At 37.8% G+C, this 18,553-nt stretch overlaps 1 protein-coding gene across 1 annotated transcript; it reads right to left on the bottom strand.

Moving 5' to 3' along the window:
* Positions 1-6,478: 6,478 nt before the first annotated feature.
* Positions 6,479-16,646, bottom strand: PTPN12 (protein tyrosine phosphatase, non-receptor type 12; the record flags this gene model as incomplete). Its single annotated transcript, XM_009585467.1, has 6 exons — positions 6,479-7,595; positions 8,206-8,322; positions 9,714-9,744; positions 10,714-10,802; positions 12,099-12,176; positions 15,682-16,646. Coding segments are annotated over 6 exons (1,342 nt in total), but the record flags the coding sequence as incomplete, so codon positions are not given.
* Between the last annotated feature and the right edge of the window lie 1,907 nt (positions 16,647-18,553).

Genomic DNA, 18,553 nt, shown 5'->3' with positions numbered 1-18,553 from the left:
CTTCTACCCACTTTTCTCATCATTGTGCTTGCTGCCACCATCCCAACCACCACTGATGCCTATTCCCTTCCACCTGGACTTCTCTCCAGGTGCTCTGATTTAGGCTAGTCAGATGCTGAACATGTAAGATCTTATCTTCCCAGAGTTCTTGTCCATCTCACATCTCATTTCACCTTCACAAATAAAATGTCTTGCTTATACCCATGAGAGAACAGCTGCCCTCCAGATTTTTGCTAAGTGCATCATTTATCCTCATCTTACCTCTTGCTCTGCTGTTTTCCATCACACTTAACACAACTACTTGTTTTCAGCTTCAGTGTTCTCCACACCCTTACTTTTGCCCTTCATGCTGTTCTAAGAGATCAACTTTTGCATGACTGACCTGTCATGCCAACCTTCGTGGTCCTCTCCAAGTTTTAAGGTCAACCTTATAATTTCTTCCATGCTGCCCCTCAAGCTTGCAAGTTTCCTTCAATCCTTCCAAAGCCATTTCACTATTTATATTTCTCCTCTAAGAATTTTCCTTGACTGAGATACAACACAATCTTGTTCAGATTGCATGTGTCATTTTTATTTCCTATCACAGAGTGCTATTACAGGTTCCTTGCACTCCTGTCCGTGAATCGGGGTGCGGGGGAACTCACGTCCTTTTTGCTTTGGACAGCCCCTAGCACAATGGGTCCTGGTTAAAAGCCTGATGGAGGCTTTAGTGCAGTCCCATAACACAAGGTCTAATTAACATCTGCAAGCACCTTGTATGCTTTCTAGGTCCTATATGAGAAGGGCAAGTATAAAGAATAGGTATGCAACTGAGGGACAAGTATTTTTAACGAGAAGATATACTAAGGAGTGATTAGCACAAAAGCTACCTCAGCCTGAGGAAATTAATAACTGACTTGTGCAGCTGTTTAGGGACATTTAAAGCAAGCCTGGCCAACGCAGCAATCAAATAGCTGTTTTCCTTGAAGCAGTGGGCCCAGAGCCCTCCGCTGGCCAGGGCAAGGTGCCTTCCTCGGGAGGAAGAGTCACGCTCTCAGTTCAGAAGTGCCAAGTTTGGACTGAAGGTGCATTCCTCACCCATATGCCAAATAATTCTCTTGTCATCGCTAAAGTGAATTTACTTAAATACAGTTCTCTCCTCTACTGCAAGACTTCTGGTTTCTAAACATCCAACACTCCTCCATTGTACTCCCCTGCTCGCACTTGACCTTCCTGCCCACTGCTGCATTACTGATTTACTAGTAAGGGCAGAGAAACTGCTCTTTAGTACAGCTAAATAAGAAAAACTGTTTTGCCAGACGTACTTGATGTCATTTGGGAGACAAGAAACAGCAGACTATCACCTAACCGAAGTTAAATCAGCCCACATTTACATCCCTGCCAAAAGAGAAGCACGTTCAAACAAAAAACAGTTGCTTTGGGAAAGTATCCAGCTTTCCATCAGCTGCCTTCCTACCTAGGATTCATATGCAACTTCTTGGCCCATAAGCTCCTGCAAGGCTAAAGAAATTCAATTTTAGGTTAACTTGATAGCCTGAAAAAACATGAAGATAAGAAAAAAAAGTCACTGCATGATCATTTCAGGTATTTACACTTTGTACTTAAACTTTGTTTAGGAGTAGGCTATCTCTGCTCTCTCCAGTTTAAAGCTGCATGAGTGAGAAATAATGGTTGGAAAAAAAAGAATAAAATAAATGCTGTTAGGATACAGAGTGCCAATTTTCTATTTAACTTGTTTCATAGTATTTCTTTGTTGACTTGATGTTGTATTATGCACAAAATACACTATATTCTCTTCATGACCTAAATGTCAAACCCCTAAAAGTCCAAGTCATGTTCCCATACCAATTATAACCTAGTGATCTAGCCTATGAGGCCAGTGGAAGGAAGGATCCCATGTGGGATTGTTTGCTTATGGCAAAGTCTGCGAAGTAAGATTTGAGTAGAAGGAAGCATTTGCACTTTTGAATTTGGTCCATTCTCACCCATCGTATCAGGTATTACATCTGCCTAAATAAGAGTTACTAACTTGGCCAAGACGCAGTACCAAGAACATTTAATCATAAGCAACCAGGTGGCTAAAAGGAAGAGAACACACAAATGCAGATGCAAGATTTGGCACAGCAAAATACCAAACAACTAAAATCAAGACAGCTATTAGAAAAGAGGTACTGCTCACATGGTAGTTGGAAAAGAAGTGAATTAGAAGAAAATGCTGAGTCAAGAGAGAAGGTGGGAAGAAGAGAGCTGGGCGCATCCATGGAAGAACCAGCCCCGGGGTAGGGGCAGCTGCTGATGGAGTCGTGTGCACAGACAGCCAGCAGTGGCACAAACTGCATCTCTGACTGTCCACATTACCGACCTCTTGGACAAGATGACAGGGCTACTTTGCTTCATAAGCTCCTGTTAACAGGATAAGTAAATCAGGTTAGTATTCCATCAGGCACTGTATACTTAAGAGGTATGACTGTTACCAATTCAGACCTGCAAATATTCCTATTATGGGAGAGGAGAAACAAAAGATTTTCAGTTAAATATATCAACATAAATACATAATTACTCAACTGGTCAGACAAATTCAGTCTGACTGCAACAAAATCCAGTTATAGCTGTGCATTTATTGTTGCCTAAAAGACACTGGTTTGCCTCTGGGTAATATTCACCATGGAAATATTCTGTATTAAAACTTGAGTTCATCAATTTCAAGTAACTTGCTGCATTATAAAGCCAGTTTGTATTCATAATTACTTACTGTGACTTGTTCAAACTTTTTTTTTTTAAAAACGTTAAAACTGATCTTTAGTACCCCTTGTGTTCCCTCCTGAACACACCTCATAGGCAGCGGTCCTGGCTTTCTGTCCTTCCCACTCAGAAGCATCATCCAACTACTCTGACTAGATCTGAGATACTCTTCTTCCTTTTCCACCCTTACTACTGCTCCCGCTGCCTTTGCGACACGTAAGCCCTTTCACTCCAGTACTCTGAAAGCCAGCAAGTCAGTTACTAAACTCAAATTACATTTTCAACATTCTTTATTCTTTTATTCCCCTGCTGTAAGTACAAATCAGCACAGACAAAAATAACAAAAAAGCCTTTATGTCTGGGTCATTATACCTTAAGATATCCTTGCCAGTGTTTGCAAGCTTTTCTTAACCCAGCTGAACTGCCAAATCAGACTGGGAGAAACACCATCGTGTCTGCAGTGTGCTCTGTGTGGTCCAAGGCTTATCACCTGCTTAACACTGACAATCCATTCCCTCCTCCTTCCAGCCAGGAAGTCTAAAGCTTAGCTCTCCCTTCTTCTGTAATCTAGCAGTGGAAAGAATATTTTCAGACTGCAAATAATAAAAATGAAAAAGCAACTTTTATATTGTTTTTTTCCTGGATGCCACTCATGATTTTCACTTTTTACCAGGTTATTCCCTGGCTTCAACAATCATACTTGTTCTGACCGATTGTCATCGGATTATCTTAACCATGTTACATTAAGCAGATACGTTAATCAGAAGTTGATTAAATTATGCATGGCTATAGCTGGATTGTGGGTGGTCTGCCTGGCACTGGACGAAAGAGTCCCAGAAGTGTCCACACTACACAGAGCTTTCCTAATCTCAACTCTGCCTTACAACCATCCTCTCAATCACCTTCCTTACCACCCCTTCTGACAACCATCTTCTCAATCCTCAGCTATACTGAAGAGCAGATGCTCTAAGATTCAGTCATTGTCCAGCTCTTCCTTTTACAACCCAAAGCCTCTGCTCAACGTTGATGAAAGTGGCTTTAATTGCTGTACAACTCTCCTTCCACATCCACCGGGTAACACAGGAGGAGCCACTTGTCATCATACAGTATGACAGTACGGTCACTTGTACAGTATTTATCAAGTATGTGAAAAGCACAACAAAATAGATGAGATACATTATTGTGTTAAGTGACCTTGAAATAAACCAGCAGTGGTAACATTACTCCATTAGAAACATAGAATCTGTACTTACTATATATTAAAACATAAGTCACCACTTCACACCAAGTGTTATGTGGCACAGTGGGAATTACAACCTGAAACACAGAGTTTAATCCTCAAATGCAAATATTTAAGTGTTCAATTGTCAGAAGACTCTGTTTAAAGACAGTATGATCTGCAGCTAAAAGCAACTACTCCAGCAGCAAGGGTTATCATGCTGCCCAGTCACTGTGTTGCACTTGATCTGCATTCATTCTTTTAGAAATTTGTCTCCAAAGAAACCCAATCCAAGATATCAATATACAAAAACCCAGAGGTAATTCTTTGAGGTTTTTCATTGTTCTGCACAGTTTCCAAGTTAGAAACTTGTTTAAGTAAAATTACATGTAAATGCAGCAGGCTTTTCTAACAGATTAATCAGAAATGAAAATGCTGAAGTAATGCTATAATCACTAAAAAGTAGAAAGCTACCTGCCAAATCAATACAAATGCTAAAATATGCAGCATAATACAGATGAGCAATGATATTTGTAGAGGTCAGCTTTCTTGTGAGACTCGAGTATTTACACTTCTAAAATATGGAGAACTCATTCTTCTCTTGATGTGATAATTTACTGCATGATTTGTTCAATATTAATACATTTAGACAATTTAATGAATGGAATATGAGAAAAATACTGAAGGAACAAACAAGCCAATGCAGCAGTTATTAATAAGAACAGCTGGGTTGAGTAGTGTTACTGGTTCTTTGCTGCAGCGATCAAGTCAATTGTATGCCTGATAAAAGCTGCACTTTAGAGACTGAAGACTGCTTTCAGAAAATACAACATGGGAGACTGGAGCTAAACGAAAGGAAAGACTATTCCATGATTGATTTCAATATATATATATAAAATGACTTGGTCTAGATCTGTATTGAGTGATAATTTGCAACCTAGTGTAATATTCTAAACCCCTTTAGATTCAATTTCAAATAAACCACAGCAAAGAAAGGTCTTGGTTTTTGAAGAAGCTGTTAGACTGGATAACATTTCAAAGTTACAATGTGAAACTATTCAGCACACAGCACCCAACCCTGCGCTTATCCCTGTACCACCCACAAGTGTGGATACAGAAAGTAATGACATTGGGCAGCTTTTGCCTTGCACTTAAAACTGTCAGTTTACCTGAAATAAAATAAGTGAAAATATAAAACTCAGATGAATGTAAGCAGGCAACAGTGACTTGTAAAAGAGGTCTGTCAAAGGATACAGAAATCCATAGAGGACAACTGCAGTTTCATATCGCCAAAGCAAAGAAAGGCTGAGAACTTTGTGATGAACTCAGTCTGGAATACTATCCAAATCCATGCAAATCTAAGGTAAAAAAAATGAACCTGGATGTACTTTAATTAAACATTACCAGATGGCCAGTATATAGATTTTTGTCAGCCTTTGCTCTAAGTGAAATTCAAACATGGAAAGCAGAAAATCTACAATCTGCACAGTCCTGTATTTTCTTGGTACAGAAATATGGAAGTGATCCTTAAAAAGTACACCCAAAACATATTTGGAAATTTTCTTATTTAACAGCTGTTTCAAAAAGTTACAATTATTTGGACTGTCCAGTGGTAATGACAGCCCGTCGTGCATTAAAAAACTGCAGGAGGTCCGTAAGAGTGAAAGTCTAAGCGAATCGTCTTCAATGCAGGGAAAGGGGAACAAAGTTCAGGCCAGCTTTATTCTGCCAATTGCAAGACATTCCAGCTGTCTGAGCTGCTTACAAAGCAGGAATCTAGTTGATATAGGTTATCCCAAATGGCATATATCATTGAATTATTTATTTTTAAATGAATAATTGCAAAACTATATCCATGGGAAGTTAAGATAAGTATTTACAGTGCTACAGTTCTTTGAAGGCGCTCCCCAGCTAGGCAGTCTGTCATGTGTACCAAATGCATGGCGATTAATCCACAGTCAAAGACAGTAATTGCAAGTTATGTATCTTTTAGAAGTTATAATAGGGCTGCTATCTGGGCATTAGCTCTCTTTTAGCAGAGAGGCCTTAAAGGTACAAGTAGTAAATTAGACCTAATGTTTCCATGGCTAATGTTCAGATTAATAGATAGTTTCATTACCTAAAATAAACATTTTTCCTCTAAACATTCTTTTTCACTTCTCTGGCATTATTGCTAGCTTTTAAAGCAGTTACTAAAAATAAGTTCCTGAGGGTCACTATTTTGTTCAAGTACAAGATTTATAAGCTAAGCCAGACTGCCATCCTTCACTCTATTTTAGTTTGCTTCTGAATACAGTTTTTTTCCCTAAGAGTAAAAACACCCATAGTGAGATTTTGACTTTCTTTAATTTAAAGATTGTATTACAGAAAAGTTTAAGTAAGGAATCCTTATAAGGATTAACTCTTGACATAATATATTGCCAAGATACAGTGTAGCTGCAAGGGCTCTATGTGAACCTTCATATAAGTTGCTTTCTTACATACACAGTCGTTGAACAACAAAAATGGTATTTACCATTTGTAAGAGAAGACAGTGGTATTTAAACAGTCCTTTTACCAGTGTGTTCTGGTTTTCCCAAATTAGAAACATGCCATATTAAAACTGTAAAACCCTATTATACAGAAAGTTGACAGATGAATTTTCTAAAGATTGCAACTGATGAAACATTAAAATGAAAACTAAGGAGTGTTGATTACGTAGAATGGTTTCTCTTTTACTGGCAGGTCAAATACACTAGAAACATACAAATATTTTTGATAATCTAATTCCAGATGAACTCAAAACACTGAAGTAAGATACACAGGCTAAGAGAATTCAATACTGTTCCAAGGCACTTACTGAATCTCCATGACTAGATGAAAACCAGAACAAATTAGGTCTGACAATTAAACAGTATATAATATAAAAATAACCTTTTGCTTACAATTTACAAAATGTATTACAATCTTTATCTCTGCTAACCTGCAATTCTGGCTGTGTGTGTCCAGCAATTTTTGTAAAAAACCCCAGAAACTATTTTCTAAAACTTCAGGGCAAATAATTTACAAATAAGGTACACAAAAATTTAGATCATGCAGAGATTTCTTACATCTTCTGTTAATATTTTATGATTGCAACTTTATCAAATTATATACTTACTTGCCCTGTACATATACAAAATAATGCATACATAGTAATCAAACATTAGCAAAAAGTAGTCCATAAACACAATCTGTCAAAAGTATTACTATATTAACATATGTCTACAAGCAGCGTGTAACAGGGTTAAAAGACATTAAGGCAATAATACTTGAAGTTACAAAATAAATCATATGTAATACTTTCTCCTAAGTGTAATAAGGCAGGTAGATGGCCCCAGCGAAAAGTTAAGTTGTAATACTGGAATCCACTGTTATGAACAATGTTTAAGGTTTTGCATGGGATGTACTGTAAGAGTGTACCATTTCTAGTTAGATCTACACTGCTCTGTGTTAGTCGCCCCCCAAAAAAGTGGAATACTATTTTTCTAGTTCTCAGTGGCACTTTAGTTTTCCAGTATAATTTATTGATAGTATGTCCATTGGTTCTTGGATCATGTCCATTCTGAAGGTGGCTCTCTTGGTCCTCTGGGCTTTCCACAGCGGTTACCAAAACCTAAGGAAAGAAATTTATTTAAATACTTCTGTCCCCTCAGACAACGCAGTCTCACAAATGTTGGCAGCAGTCAGAAGGACCACTGTAAGACATGCTCCAGCTCTTACGGAAGAGGTTTATTCTCAAGGCTAGAAAATGACTTTGTAGTATTAGGACTTCTAAAGGCACTATGGCCATAGGAAATACAAACATGAAGAATTCGTATATAATTATAATTCACTATTTAAACCTCACTTGGAAAGTACTTCTCAGTAAATACAGTATTACAGCCTTTGTTATAATTTATTGATTTTTTTTCCTTCTCTGTGTACCAAAGCAGTTTCCTCAGGTATTATTTCTGAAAGTTTTCAGTGCTCTACAGAAATTATATCCCATTTGACTAATTCTGTATTTCATACACTGTAAAAAACAAAGTGAAGAATGCCCAAATCATTTATTCTGGGACAAACTCTTTCAGCAATGCTGAAAAGACAAGGCAGGCTTACTTGTCTTGGTTCTGCACCTCAGCGAGTTGGAGGGAGATAGTAGTAGCAGCTATCCAAACTAGTACTGTTAATGAATCTTCTGTTTAAATTATCTAGTGATTATGTTTTGAATGAATTGTAATTACCAATATCTGTTACTTCTGCAGGAAATTCTGAAATTTGACCTCTTATATCAGTGGAACCAGAAAAAGAAATCTGAGGTAAAACATCAGTTGGTGTTTTGTTGCTTCTTTCAGGACGATCTGGAAAACACACACACCTCCCTTACTGTAACATTCATTTAGTCAGCACTGTGTGAATGCTATTTTGAAGTACAGCTCAGTCCAGAACACAACTTGCATCAAATATTATGTACAAAAATAAAGATTTAAAAGCCAATATCTCATTTCTTAAAAAACATATTTCAAAATTGTTTATGAAGCAGATGTTCAATGACAGTGACACGTTCCTGTTTGCCAAATATGTTTGTTTTTTTTTTTTTTAAAGTTTGTATGGATATTTAAAATCCCATGTAGCACCTATTTATAGCAAGAGCTTACAGTACCATTTAATACATCAATATAAATGCATCTGTTCATGTTCTTTCTAAACTAAAGGTGCTTAAGAAGACATAAGTAACTATGTGTTGCATTACTTGTATAATCACCCTATTAGCAAATCTGTAGTATTTCTGAAAACTGATTTATTTAAAAAAAAAAATCTACCAGCTATTTAACTTGCAGCTCCAAATGGACTGTACAAGCCCATTCAAGCATACGTAGAAGATACATGGCAGACATAAGCTTACATCTAAAGCATATTGCTGCAAAGTTAAACATCAGCTGATCTACACTTCTTACTGAAGCCTTTTCAGAAGATCAAAAATTAAAGACTTTGTTAAATATGCAGCATACATACATATACATACATACACACACACACAAAAAAATACATACACACACATCACTGCTGAACTTATTTCAGGTTTACGCCTGTCTTTATGAAATTAAAGAAATTAATTCACTAACTTTTACAATTTCTATTGCAATAACATGGGAAGGTTCTAATTAAGTTGAAAAAATATTGTTATTATAATATGCATTTAAATTCAGTATTTTTGGTCTTCATTATTTTAGCACACCCAAAGTTTAACATCAATTTTTAAATTAGATTTGTAACTTGCTTTCTCAGAAAACCTTAGAAGCTTTAAACACAGAAGGCCAATGTTTTGACAATATACTTAGATCTATCTTCAGAGCAAAAGCCAAGTTCAGACAAATTTTTGTTCAGTAGGAAAAACGTATTTTGAAGTAAGAGATGGGCTTGTTGCAAGACTACTGTAATTTTTAGCGATTTGTCAATGAAATTAAAGCATCATGGGTTGGAAGTAGCTTTTGAAGTAATCATATGTATACATTTATTTTAAGGTTAGATCATTAAATATTTGTGAATTTCCGGGAGAAAAATTTCTCCCTGGTAGTTTCTAGTCTTCTAATAAAAATACTCCCAAAACACTTTATCAGTTCAAACTCTTAGGTTACTTGAACTTTCCATTTTTAGGGGGTTACTGGACAGATTAACAAGTGGAAAAAACACTCCTTTTCGAATTAAAATAAATAAATAAATAAACAAATCAATCTTTTCCATCACTTACCAGGTAGTACAGGTGAAGTTGTTTTCAAACCCTGTTAATGAGAAATATTTATTCTACAAAATGCTTCCAAAATACTAAAAGAAAACCAGAAATTTAAGATGATGAAAACATCTTCAAAAAATACACATCATCTGTGGAAATATTTATTTGTTCCTACATTTCTGACTTGCTATAACACTGACAAAAAAATGCTACAGTAGTTAATAAAGAATTTACTATCAGAACCTTACTTAATATTTAATAAAAAGTTAAAATTGTCACATTACAAATTATTTGCAACATTAGGTAGTTTAGTTCCCATACTAAATTTACAGTCCCTGAAAATCCACACCTATCTTTTTTGTCAAATTTTTAAGTAGTGTGTAAAGGTGGCTGTAAAGTGTATTGGGGGTGCATGAAAAAAAGGCATGAATGTAGAAAGGATTTATATGCTTTTGAAGTTTTGCCAGCTGTTATGCTGGATGACTTTGAGCAACTAGTAGACTGATGTGAAAAGTGAAATCTGATGGGCAGAAAAGGGTTTGTTTAAAATAAATATGGATACAAGGAAAAATTTATCAGGCAGTGAAACAGGTTGCCCACAGAGGATATGAAGTCTCCATCTTATCCAGTTGGCTCTTGAACTGGATAAAGCCCTGAGCAAGCCTGGTCTGAGTCCCTGCTTCATGCAGCAGGTTAGACTAGAGACTGCAATTCTCCTCCAGCTTGAATTAGCCTATGATCAATTAAGGGCAGACAGCAAGCTCCATAAAATCAGCATATTTACACTCTTAAAAGCCATAATTTAAGGTATATTAAAGATGACTTTTTCTGAACTTGGAAAACCAGATAGTTTTCTTGGAAAGAAAACATGCTGCTAACACATCAGTTCAGCAGCTCAGGCAGAGGAAAAACTGGCTAGTTGTAGATGATCAACAGCTGTAACTTTTCACAAGTATGCATTTTGCTTTTAGTTGTAGCTCCCAACCAAACTAGAAATGACTGATTAGTACAGACTTACTGCAGAGACTGTTTGTTCAGGGAGATGCTGATCACGCAATATGCTCCACTCAGACTGTGCAATCATAACTGGCTTCGGCAAGGGTGTGCCTAGGAAAAATTAAATCAAACTCAACATACTTTAGTTCTCTCTGTGATGCAGCATTAGAACACAGCATTAGATTTGTGCTATAAAGCAACTTTTTAAAAATTAAATGCTTGTAGAAACATGAAGCTCTCTTTACATGAAGAGCTTTCAAGATAAGGGAAGACTCCACAACATAATCAAAACACAAGACTGCAGCGTTTGCATTGTGGACGTTCATTTCCTTCATTTGGGGTTTCCTAACCAACAGGAGAATTAGCTTCTTTTTCAATAATGTTTTAAAAATTTTGTAATACCAGCTGTGCTATAACAGTAGATCTGAAAAAGACATACTAAGTAAAGAAAACACACAAGTCAGGACAGCATACCTGTCCTTTACTGACATCATGCAAAAACACAATCAAAATTGATGTGGTTTGAGTGATTCCAGTCCCAAAGAGATGTTTTTTCTTTTCCTTTTTTTTTCTTAAGAAAAAAAGCTTTGTTTCTTGTGTCCTCCCAGAAAAGAAGAAAGTCCATAATATCCAAAGAAAGGATCACTTTGCCTCTGAACTACCAATGCTTATGACGCTCAAGGGACATATTTACAAAACTTCAATGTTTTTATGCTGAAAGTATCTGTACTAACTACTTTGGCCAAAAATTTTTGAAAGTTTCACAAAGTAACACGGAACAAAAATCTCAGTAAATCATTTGTAAGTGTCAGTTTTCTCTTTCAGTTAACCTTTTGACACAGGCAAAGAGTAAACTACATTAAACTTATATAAACTGGGCTTGTTCACTAGATGCAGTGCAGTATTAAATGCCATCATCTTTCCTTTGCCCAGGAAAGGAGAATCAGATAAAGGAGAATCAGATAAAGGAGAATCAGATAAAGGAGAATCAGATAAAGGAGAATCAGATAAACACTGTTCATGTGTTTTCCCATTCCCTACCTGGGAGCAGTAGGAAACTACCTAAAATAGCTGGGGAATCCCCTAACTGTATTGCATTTTCCCCCTGTATCTCATTTCCATACCCTGATTGGAAACCAGCTCCACTAAAATCAATACTGGAGTCTCCAATATACTTAAATATCATGTAACAGCATGCTTTGTGAGAAAATGAGAAATAATTTGACTGTGTTCAAGGGCTTGTGAAAGTTAAACCTCAAAATAAGCCATTACACATGCTAGATTTCATTCCATTTCACAACTTGCTCCAACACTTTAAGATTAACCAAAAAGCAGGGGCATTAAAATAGAATACTGAAACGCATTTCACATTTTATCCCCAATTATCACAAAACATTAAAAACTCACTCTGTTCACTTGCTAGTACAAATGATTCTGGTGTTCTCTCTGGGAGTGGGGGAGAGGAATCTTCACTGGTATCGGCATCTAAATCAAACACGAGATTTAGATAAGTTAAAAAACACACTTAAATTTTCCCTCTAGATTTTTAGAAGTTGATCTTTTGATAAGTGAGATCACCTAAACTTTGCATGAAATTTAAAGCAATAGGAAAATTTGCTCTAAATGTTATAAACTGTTTTGTTTTACCCTGCTAACGCCTTGGGAGCAACTCCATGCTAACAACGCTATCTTCACTTTAAGGGGCTAAGAACCAGTTTGTATGTGGTGGAAGAAAGAAAAGTAGAATACATTTTTAGTCTAAATCTTTTGGAGAAAACCTCAGCAACTCCAATGAATACTTTTTCTTCATTCTTTCAGCAACAGAGTATAAGCAGAATTAACAATCTGCACTGGAGTGGTATCATTTGCTTCTTGAACAAGTAACTTGCCAATAACTGTAATCATAGTAGTTACTGTAACTTAATTGACGTTCATTATATGTCTATATGCAGCCACTGCCAAGTTAAGCTCATTACAACACACTGGCTTCTTGAACTCTTCTGCAGATACTGGTAAGTATACACAGCTGGTGCCTACTAACTGAACCACTAATGAAGGTCCCAAACCATGGTAAGAAGCTTGTTGAAAATATATATTAGCTCCTCAGCTGTGCTGAAAACAGTAACTTACTGCTCATGAGCAGTGATTTTTATTATTTCTTAAGTGGCTCTAACAATATTTACTTCCGAAGTCAATACAGCACAGCTAGATTGCACTATGCAAGGACATTAAGCAATTCCTGGAAATGTTCGAGGAAACACTCAAGGTCAGGTTGGACGGGGCTCTGAGCAACCTGATCTAGTTGAACATGTCCCTGCTCATTGCAGGGGGGTTCGACTAGATGACCTTTAAAGGTCCCTTCCAACCCAAACTATTCTATGAACGTTGCTTTTCAGGACTGCATTGTGCAGCAGTAAGTTCCAGCAAAGCTCCACAGCAACCACTTCTCTAAAGCCCTAAGTCTCAGTTTTGCTTCCAAAGTCCATCTCAGGGCCCACCCAGGCTGGCTCCCACACCACTGATACAAACTAGTTAAACAGTCTAGTGCAAGGTTTACTAAACAGAAGGGTAAATAGGAGCCAGAGGAGATGGGTACCATTGTTGCCAGTAACACATCCTGTCCCCAGTCCGTTCCCTCTCGCCTCTCAGGATTGTACTAACACAAGCTGCTCTGACAGCAAAAGCCCCACTCCTGCCTGCTACGGAATTTGAGTAGAAATTAAAGGTTTAAAACAATTCAAAGCAGCTGCTGCCATAAGAAGTCTCATCTGACAACTGTATTCTACACAAGATTCAAAATCATGAAGGCATGTTTTATCTAATCAAGCCATGAAGCTTGCCCTGCCAACATGCCAGTAGCAGGGACAGGAACTCCATCACATTTTACAAGCCACTGCGTTCAAAGTGACTTCTCTGAGACTTGCTCCATCTCAAGTTTACTATACATCGTAAGAAAAATTTCATTTATTGAAATAGTCTCTGTAAAATCTGCAAATAAAGTCATTAATGAAGTATGCACTAACTGAAAGTGAGGTTTTTTTGTTGTTGTGGGGTTGTTGTTGTTGTTTTGATTTTTTTTTTTTTTAACCTCAGGGTACAACTACTTTTCACTTCATTTGAATTAAAAAGAGGATTTAATTATATGATTAGATCATGCACACCAACAGTTATGGTTAAGCAACTAGGGTGCTGGTAAGCTCACAGGCAAGCTTCATTGATGATTGTACATCCCCAGCTTCAGACAGAAGAGTTCTAAACAAGTATGAAAATGAAAAAGCTACTATAAAACATGGTTTAGGATCACTGGTGCAAAGCAATCTAACCCTATATTCTTGAGTCCGAGATGGATTAAAAGACCTGCAACCTGAACATAAAATGGGAAGTGTTCACTACAAAAGAAAACAGATACACCCTCGATAACAAGAGATAAATTACAAAAAATTTGAACATGTTATGCCATTCCTATGAAATCAGCAACATACCAGCAGCACAAAGGCTATACTGTTATTTCAGGATGTTTCTGATATGCAGTCACATGAAACAAATTCTTGAGTGACATTTCTCCCATTCTTGATCATATTTATGACATATTACTTATTTTATTTGCATGTTCTTACAGCAACTACATGAAGAGATGTGTAGAGAGGTAATGATTTTCAAACAGTGATAAACAATGATTGCCCTGGGAAAGAAGGAAAAAAGCCTGGCTAAAAGCAGTGTCAGAAAAATACTATAACATGAAAACCTACCAAAAACAAATCCAAGAAGGACTGCTTGGTATAAACGTTGAAGTAACTATGACATAAAGGGCCTTGTCTTTGCTACGCAGAGCACTTTTAAAGTGTCACAGGGTTAAAAACATACACGTATGTGCAAGTATTGTTTTATACACATACATAATATCACAAAATCTATAGAAACAGATTGTTTTTAAAGCTGCAAAATAGTTCACATTTCTGAATATATGACTTCTGGTGAAAACTTAGTTCACAAAGCAAGTATTTTCAATACAGCTGGCTCTGCATTTTGCCCCATTTCACCTCAGGAAGCTGTGTAGTCTGCACAGACTCCTGAAGCGAGGCCATCACTGTGAGAAGCCCCTGGCACAGGAGTCTGATCTAAATACAGGAACTCATGTTCTCCTTTCAGCTCCACAGCCCTACTACGCACTTTGTTGGACTCTGCACAGGCATTGCTGAGGCCTAATTTGTTCTTCCCAACTATGTCCTCCAACTGAGCTAAGTGTGCCAGCCTGACTGAAATCCGAATCTACACATTTTAGGACCCTTTTGCCTTCAATAAGTGATGTTGTAACTTTTTGCAGAAGCAGTCTTGCAAACCTTCCTTGCTCAAAAAATTCCAAAAAGCAGTAAGAGATTAAAAGCAACTGAGTAATTTTCAAAGCACTACTAAAGCAGAACTTGGATTTTTAGATGAACAGCAATATTACTTTGTCTCTCCCTGGCCATGTACAGCAAAAGAGGAAAGCAGGGCTAAATATTTACAATGCTATTAAAATGCAGGAGCCAAATCATGAGCAACTTCAAAGACTGATACAGTGAAAGAGGTTACATCTACATTTTTAGGACCAGCACATCAACCAGTAAGCACAAATTTGATGTATGTTTGGACAAGCCTGTTTAAAATACTTTGACTACTCAAAACTGCCATTATTATAGACACTTCCATGAAATTGGACATGGAGAAAAACAATGTGCCAACCAATAACACAGAAACCTGCGATTAAGAATGCATTCACACCTCGTAATAAAGCTTTTGAAGCAGCTTATCAAGGTGTGTAGTACCAACAGTGTAATAGACATAGATCACATGCAAAACGAAAACTGGGAGGAAAAGACTTGTGCCCCTTCTGAAGCTGCCATACTACACTGTTTATTAGAAAACTGCATTGTAAAGAAATTTATGTTGTCCAATTCTGAAGATGCAAACAGGTTAAAGAGTAGCACTTCTGAACCACAACGAAACCTACCTTTACCATCTTCAGAACATGTTGTGGCTGTTAAGTCTTGCCTAGCAATAGACATTGGCAATACTTTTCTGGCAGAAATGTTTTCAGTATTGGTGGCAGCAGAAACTGTGGCACTTGCGGTTGAAACATTACATGCGCTTTTGCTCATGGCTCCGTCAAAGTTCATCTCATCTGTGTCAGAATCATCTGAATGAAGAGGATTAGTAAAACAGAGGGGTGCTCGAACAGAAATAGTAGTATGATCAACATTATCACTGGAAGGATGTTCAACTGTGGTGTTTGATACCAGAGAAAGAGTTTTAACACCATGACATAAGATGTCTGAAGACATGTCTTCAGACACTGATGTACGCAGTGCATTTTCAGGCCCATGCAGTGACCACGTGGCATGTCCCTTTTCTGTCAGAGGCAGACGATCTGGTCTTAGTGGAGTATCAGAAACCTGCTGACTCTGCAGACTTTCTAGTGACGGTATTAAGGCTGTGCTAGACTGTGGCACGCTGCATTCCATACATGAGTTTTGAGAAGCATCTACAAATGAATCCCCTGAAATCTGTTCCTGTGATTTAAAGCTCTTATCAACTACACAGGATGACACAGGCTTAATTTTAATTGCATGTCCCCTATTCAATAGGGAGTTGCCATCAAAGCTTCGTGGTCCCTCCTGAAGAGGTACCTTCTTGATTTCAAAACTTAAGTTGCGCTCCAGCCTTTTCTCTGCACGTTCACTGGGTTCATTCTTCCCTGAATGTTCTGTTGACTTATTATAATTCTCATTGAGGTCTGTTGAATGCTCTGACGAAACCATGTGCAAAACTGGCTTTGGATGGTATCTATCATTGTCCTGCCACACAGTAGTGACTGTTGGATAAGCTGATGGGGGAGACGGTGTTAAGATTGGTGGTACTGGCTGAGGCTCTGGAGGCTGCAATATTTCTTCTTTAGCATCTCCTTCTACAAGGCAACTGCAAAAAAACCAAAATACAATTGTGTAAATTTTCTGTATTTTGACAATATTTTAGATATCTATCCATCTATCTCTGCAGTAGTAATGCTTTCATACCAATACTGAACTCCAAGCAGTGCTTCCGCTGCATACAGACAATGGTTATAAAATATGACTAATGGGGTAGGCAAGAACTAAGTCAATACACCCAATCGTCTTTCAGAATATCACAAAGACATGCATTCAGGCCACAACTAATCCTCGTTGGTAGTTCAAAGATTGCTCACATCCTTTCTCAGAAGGATTTTTTCAGACTCTAAGAAAGGCCCTCTTGTGGCAGGATTTCAGTACTTTTTTGCTTTCTTCTTTCTTAAGAAGTGGCTCAGAGGAACTCAACATATGGAATTCAATTTTCAATAAAGCCATGAAAAATTTCTTTAAAAAGCCCTACAGCCTGCTTAATACCAAATATCTTCCTTTATTTTTCTTTTCTACACATGACCAGGAGAATTTTATTTTTGTATTTGTGTATTTAATAGTTTCTCCATAGTTGTACGGCTAATGATGCAGACCAAGTTTAGCTGACATGAGGTGCACACTGTATAAAAACCATTTACAGTAGAATATATGATCCAAATTACAGTGCATATTAGCAAGACCACAGCACTTATTATTACAGTTCATCTTAAGCTACTTAAAAGGAGAAGCTCTTCAAGCATATGGCCAATTTACTTTCAGATTAGGTGCAGAATACTTGACTGCAAACATTTTGCACAACTTAGCAAGGTCTTGTCTACAAACAGGAATTAGGCATTTTCATTCAGAGCCTTTAAAAATATTTCTTTTTATTATATAAGACTAGTAACAGAGTAATAATTGAGGTGCAAAACAAATGTGTGACAACAACAGAAGTACAATGAAATAATTTAAAGAAATGATACTTTCAATCCAGGCAGAAAAAGCAAAGCACAATGGACTATGGTTTGCAATGGAGTGCGATTTGGCCATGTGCTTGAGCTGAGAAACCAGCCCATTTTATGTACAAAGCTCAGATCACTTCCTGCTGTTGGCAGAGATGTCACAGAATCATGGAACAGTTTGGGTTGGAAGGGACCTTTAAAGGTCATCTAGTCCAACCCACCTGCAATGAGCAGGGACACCTTCAACCAGACCAGGTTGCTCAGAGCCCCGTCCAACCTGACCTTGAATGTTTCCAGGGATGGGGCATCTACCTCTCTGGGCAACCTGTGCCAGTGTTTCACCACCCTCATCATAAAAAATTTCTTCCTTCTATCTAGTCTAAATCTACCCTCTTCTAGTTCAAAACCATTCCCCCTTGTCCTGTCGCAACAGACCCTGCTAAAAAGTTTGCCGCCATCTTTCTTATAAGCCCCCTTTTAAGTACTCATCACTGACCTCCATCTGCACATTGAGCTGTTGACCACTACCCTCTAGGTGCATCTATCCAACCAGTTCCTCACCCACTGGACAGTCCACCCATCAAATCCATATCTCCCCAGTTTAGAGAGAAGGATGTTGTGGGGGACCGTGCCAAAGGCCTTGCAGAGGTCCAGATAGGCGACATCAGTGGCTCTTCCCATATCCACTGATGTAGTCACTCCATCATAGAAAGCCACTAGGTTGGTCAGGCAGTACGTGCCCTTGGTGAAGCCATGCTGGCTGTCTCAAATCACCTCCCTGTCCTCCATGTGCCTCAGCATAGCTTCCAGGAGGATCTGTTCCATGATCTTCCCAGGCACAGAGGCGAGACTGACTGGTCTGTAGTTCCCCAGGTCTTCCTTTTTTCCCTTTTTGAAAATGGGGGTTATGTTTCCGCTTTTCCAGTCAGCGGGAACTTCACCAGACTGCCACGACTTCTCAAATACGATGGATAGTGGCTTAGCAACTTAGCAATTTGGGGGACAA

This window comes from Fulmarus glacialis, unplaced genomic scaffold (genome assembly GCF_000690835.1).
Source record: "Fulmarus glacialis isolate BGI_N327 unplaced genomic scaffold, ASM69083v1 scaffold10399, whole genome shotgun sequence".
NCBI classification, from domain to species: Eukaryota; Metazoa; Chordata; class Aves; order Procellariiformes; family Procellariidae; genus Fulmarus; species Fulmarus glacialis.
Note: the sequence above shows the minus strand (reverse complement) of the source record. Positions and strands in the feature narration are given on the sequence as shown.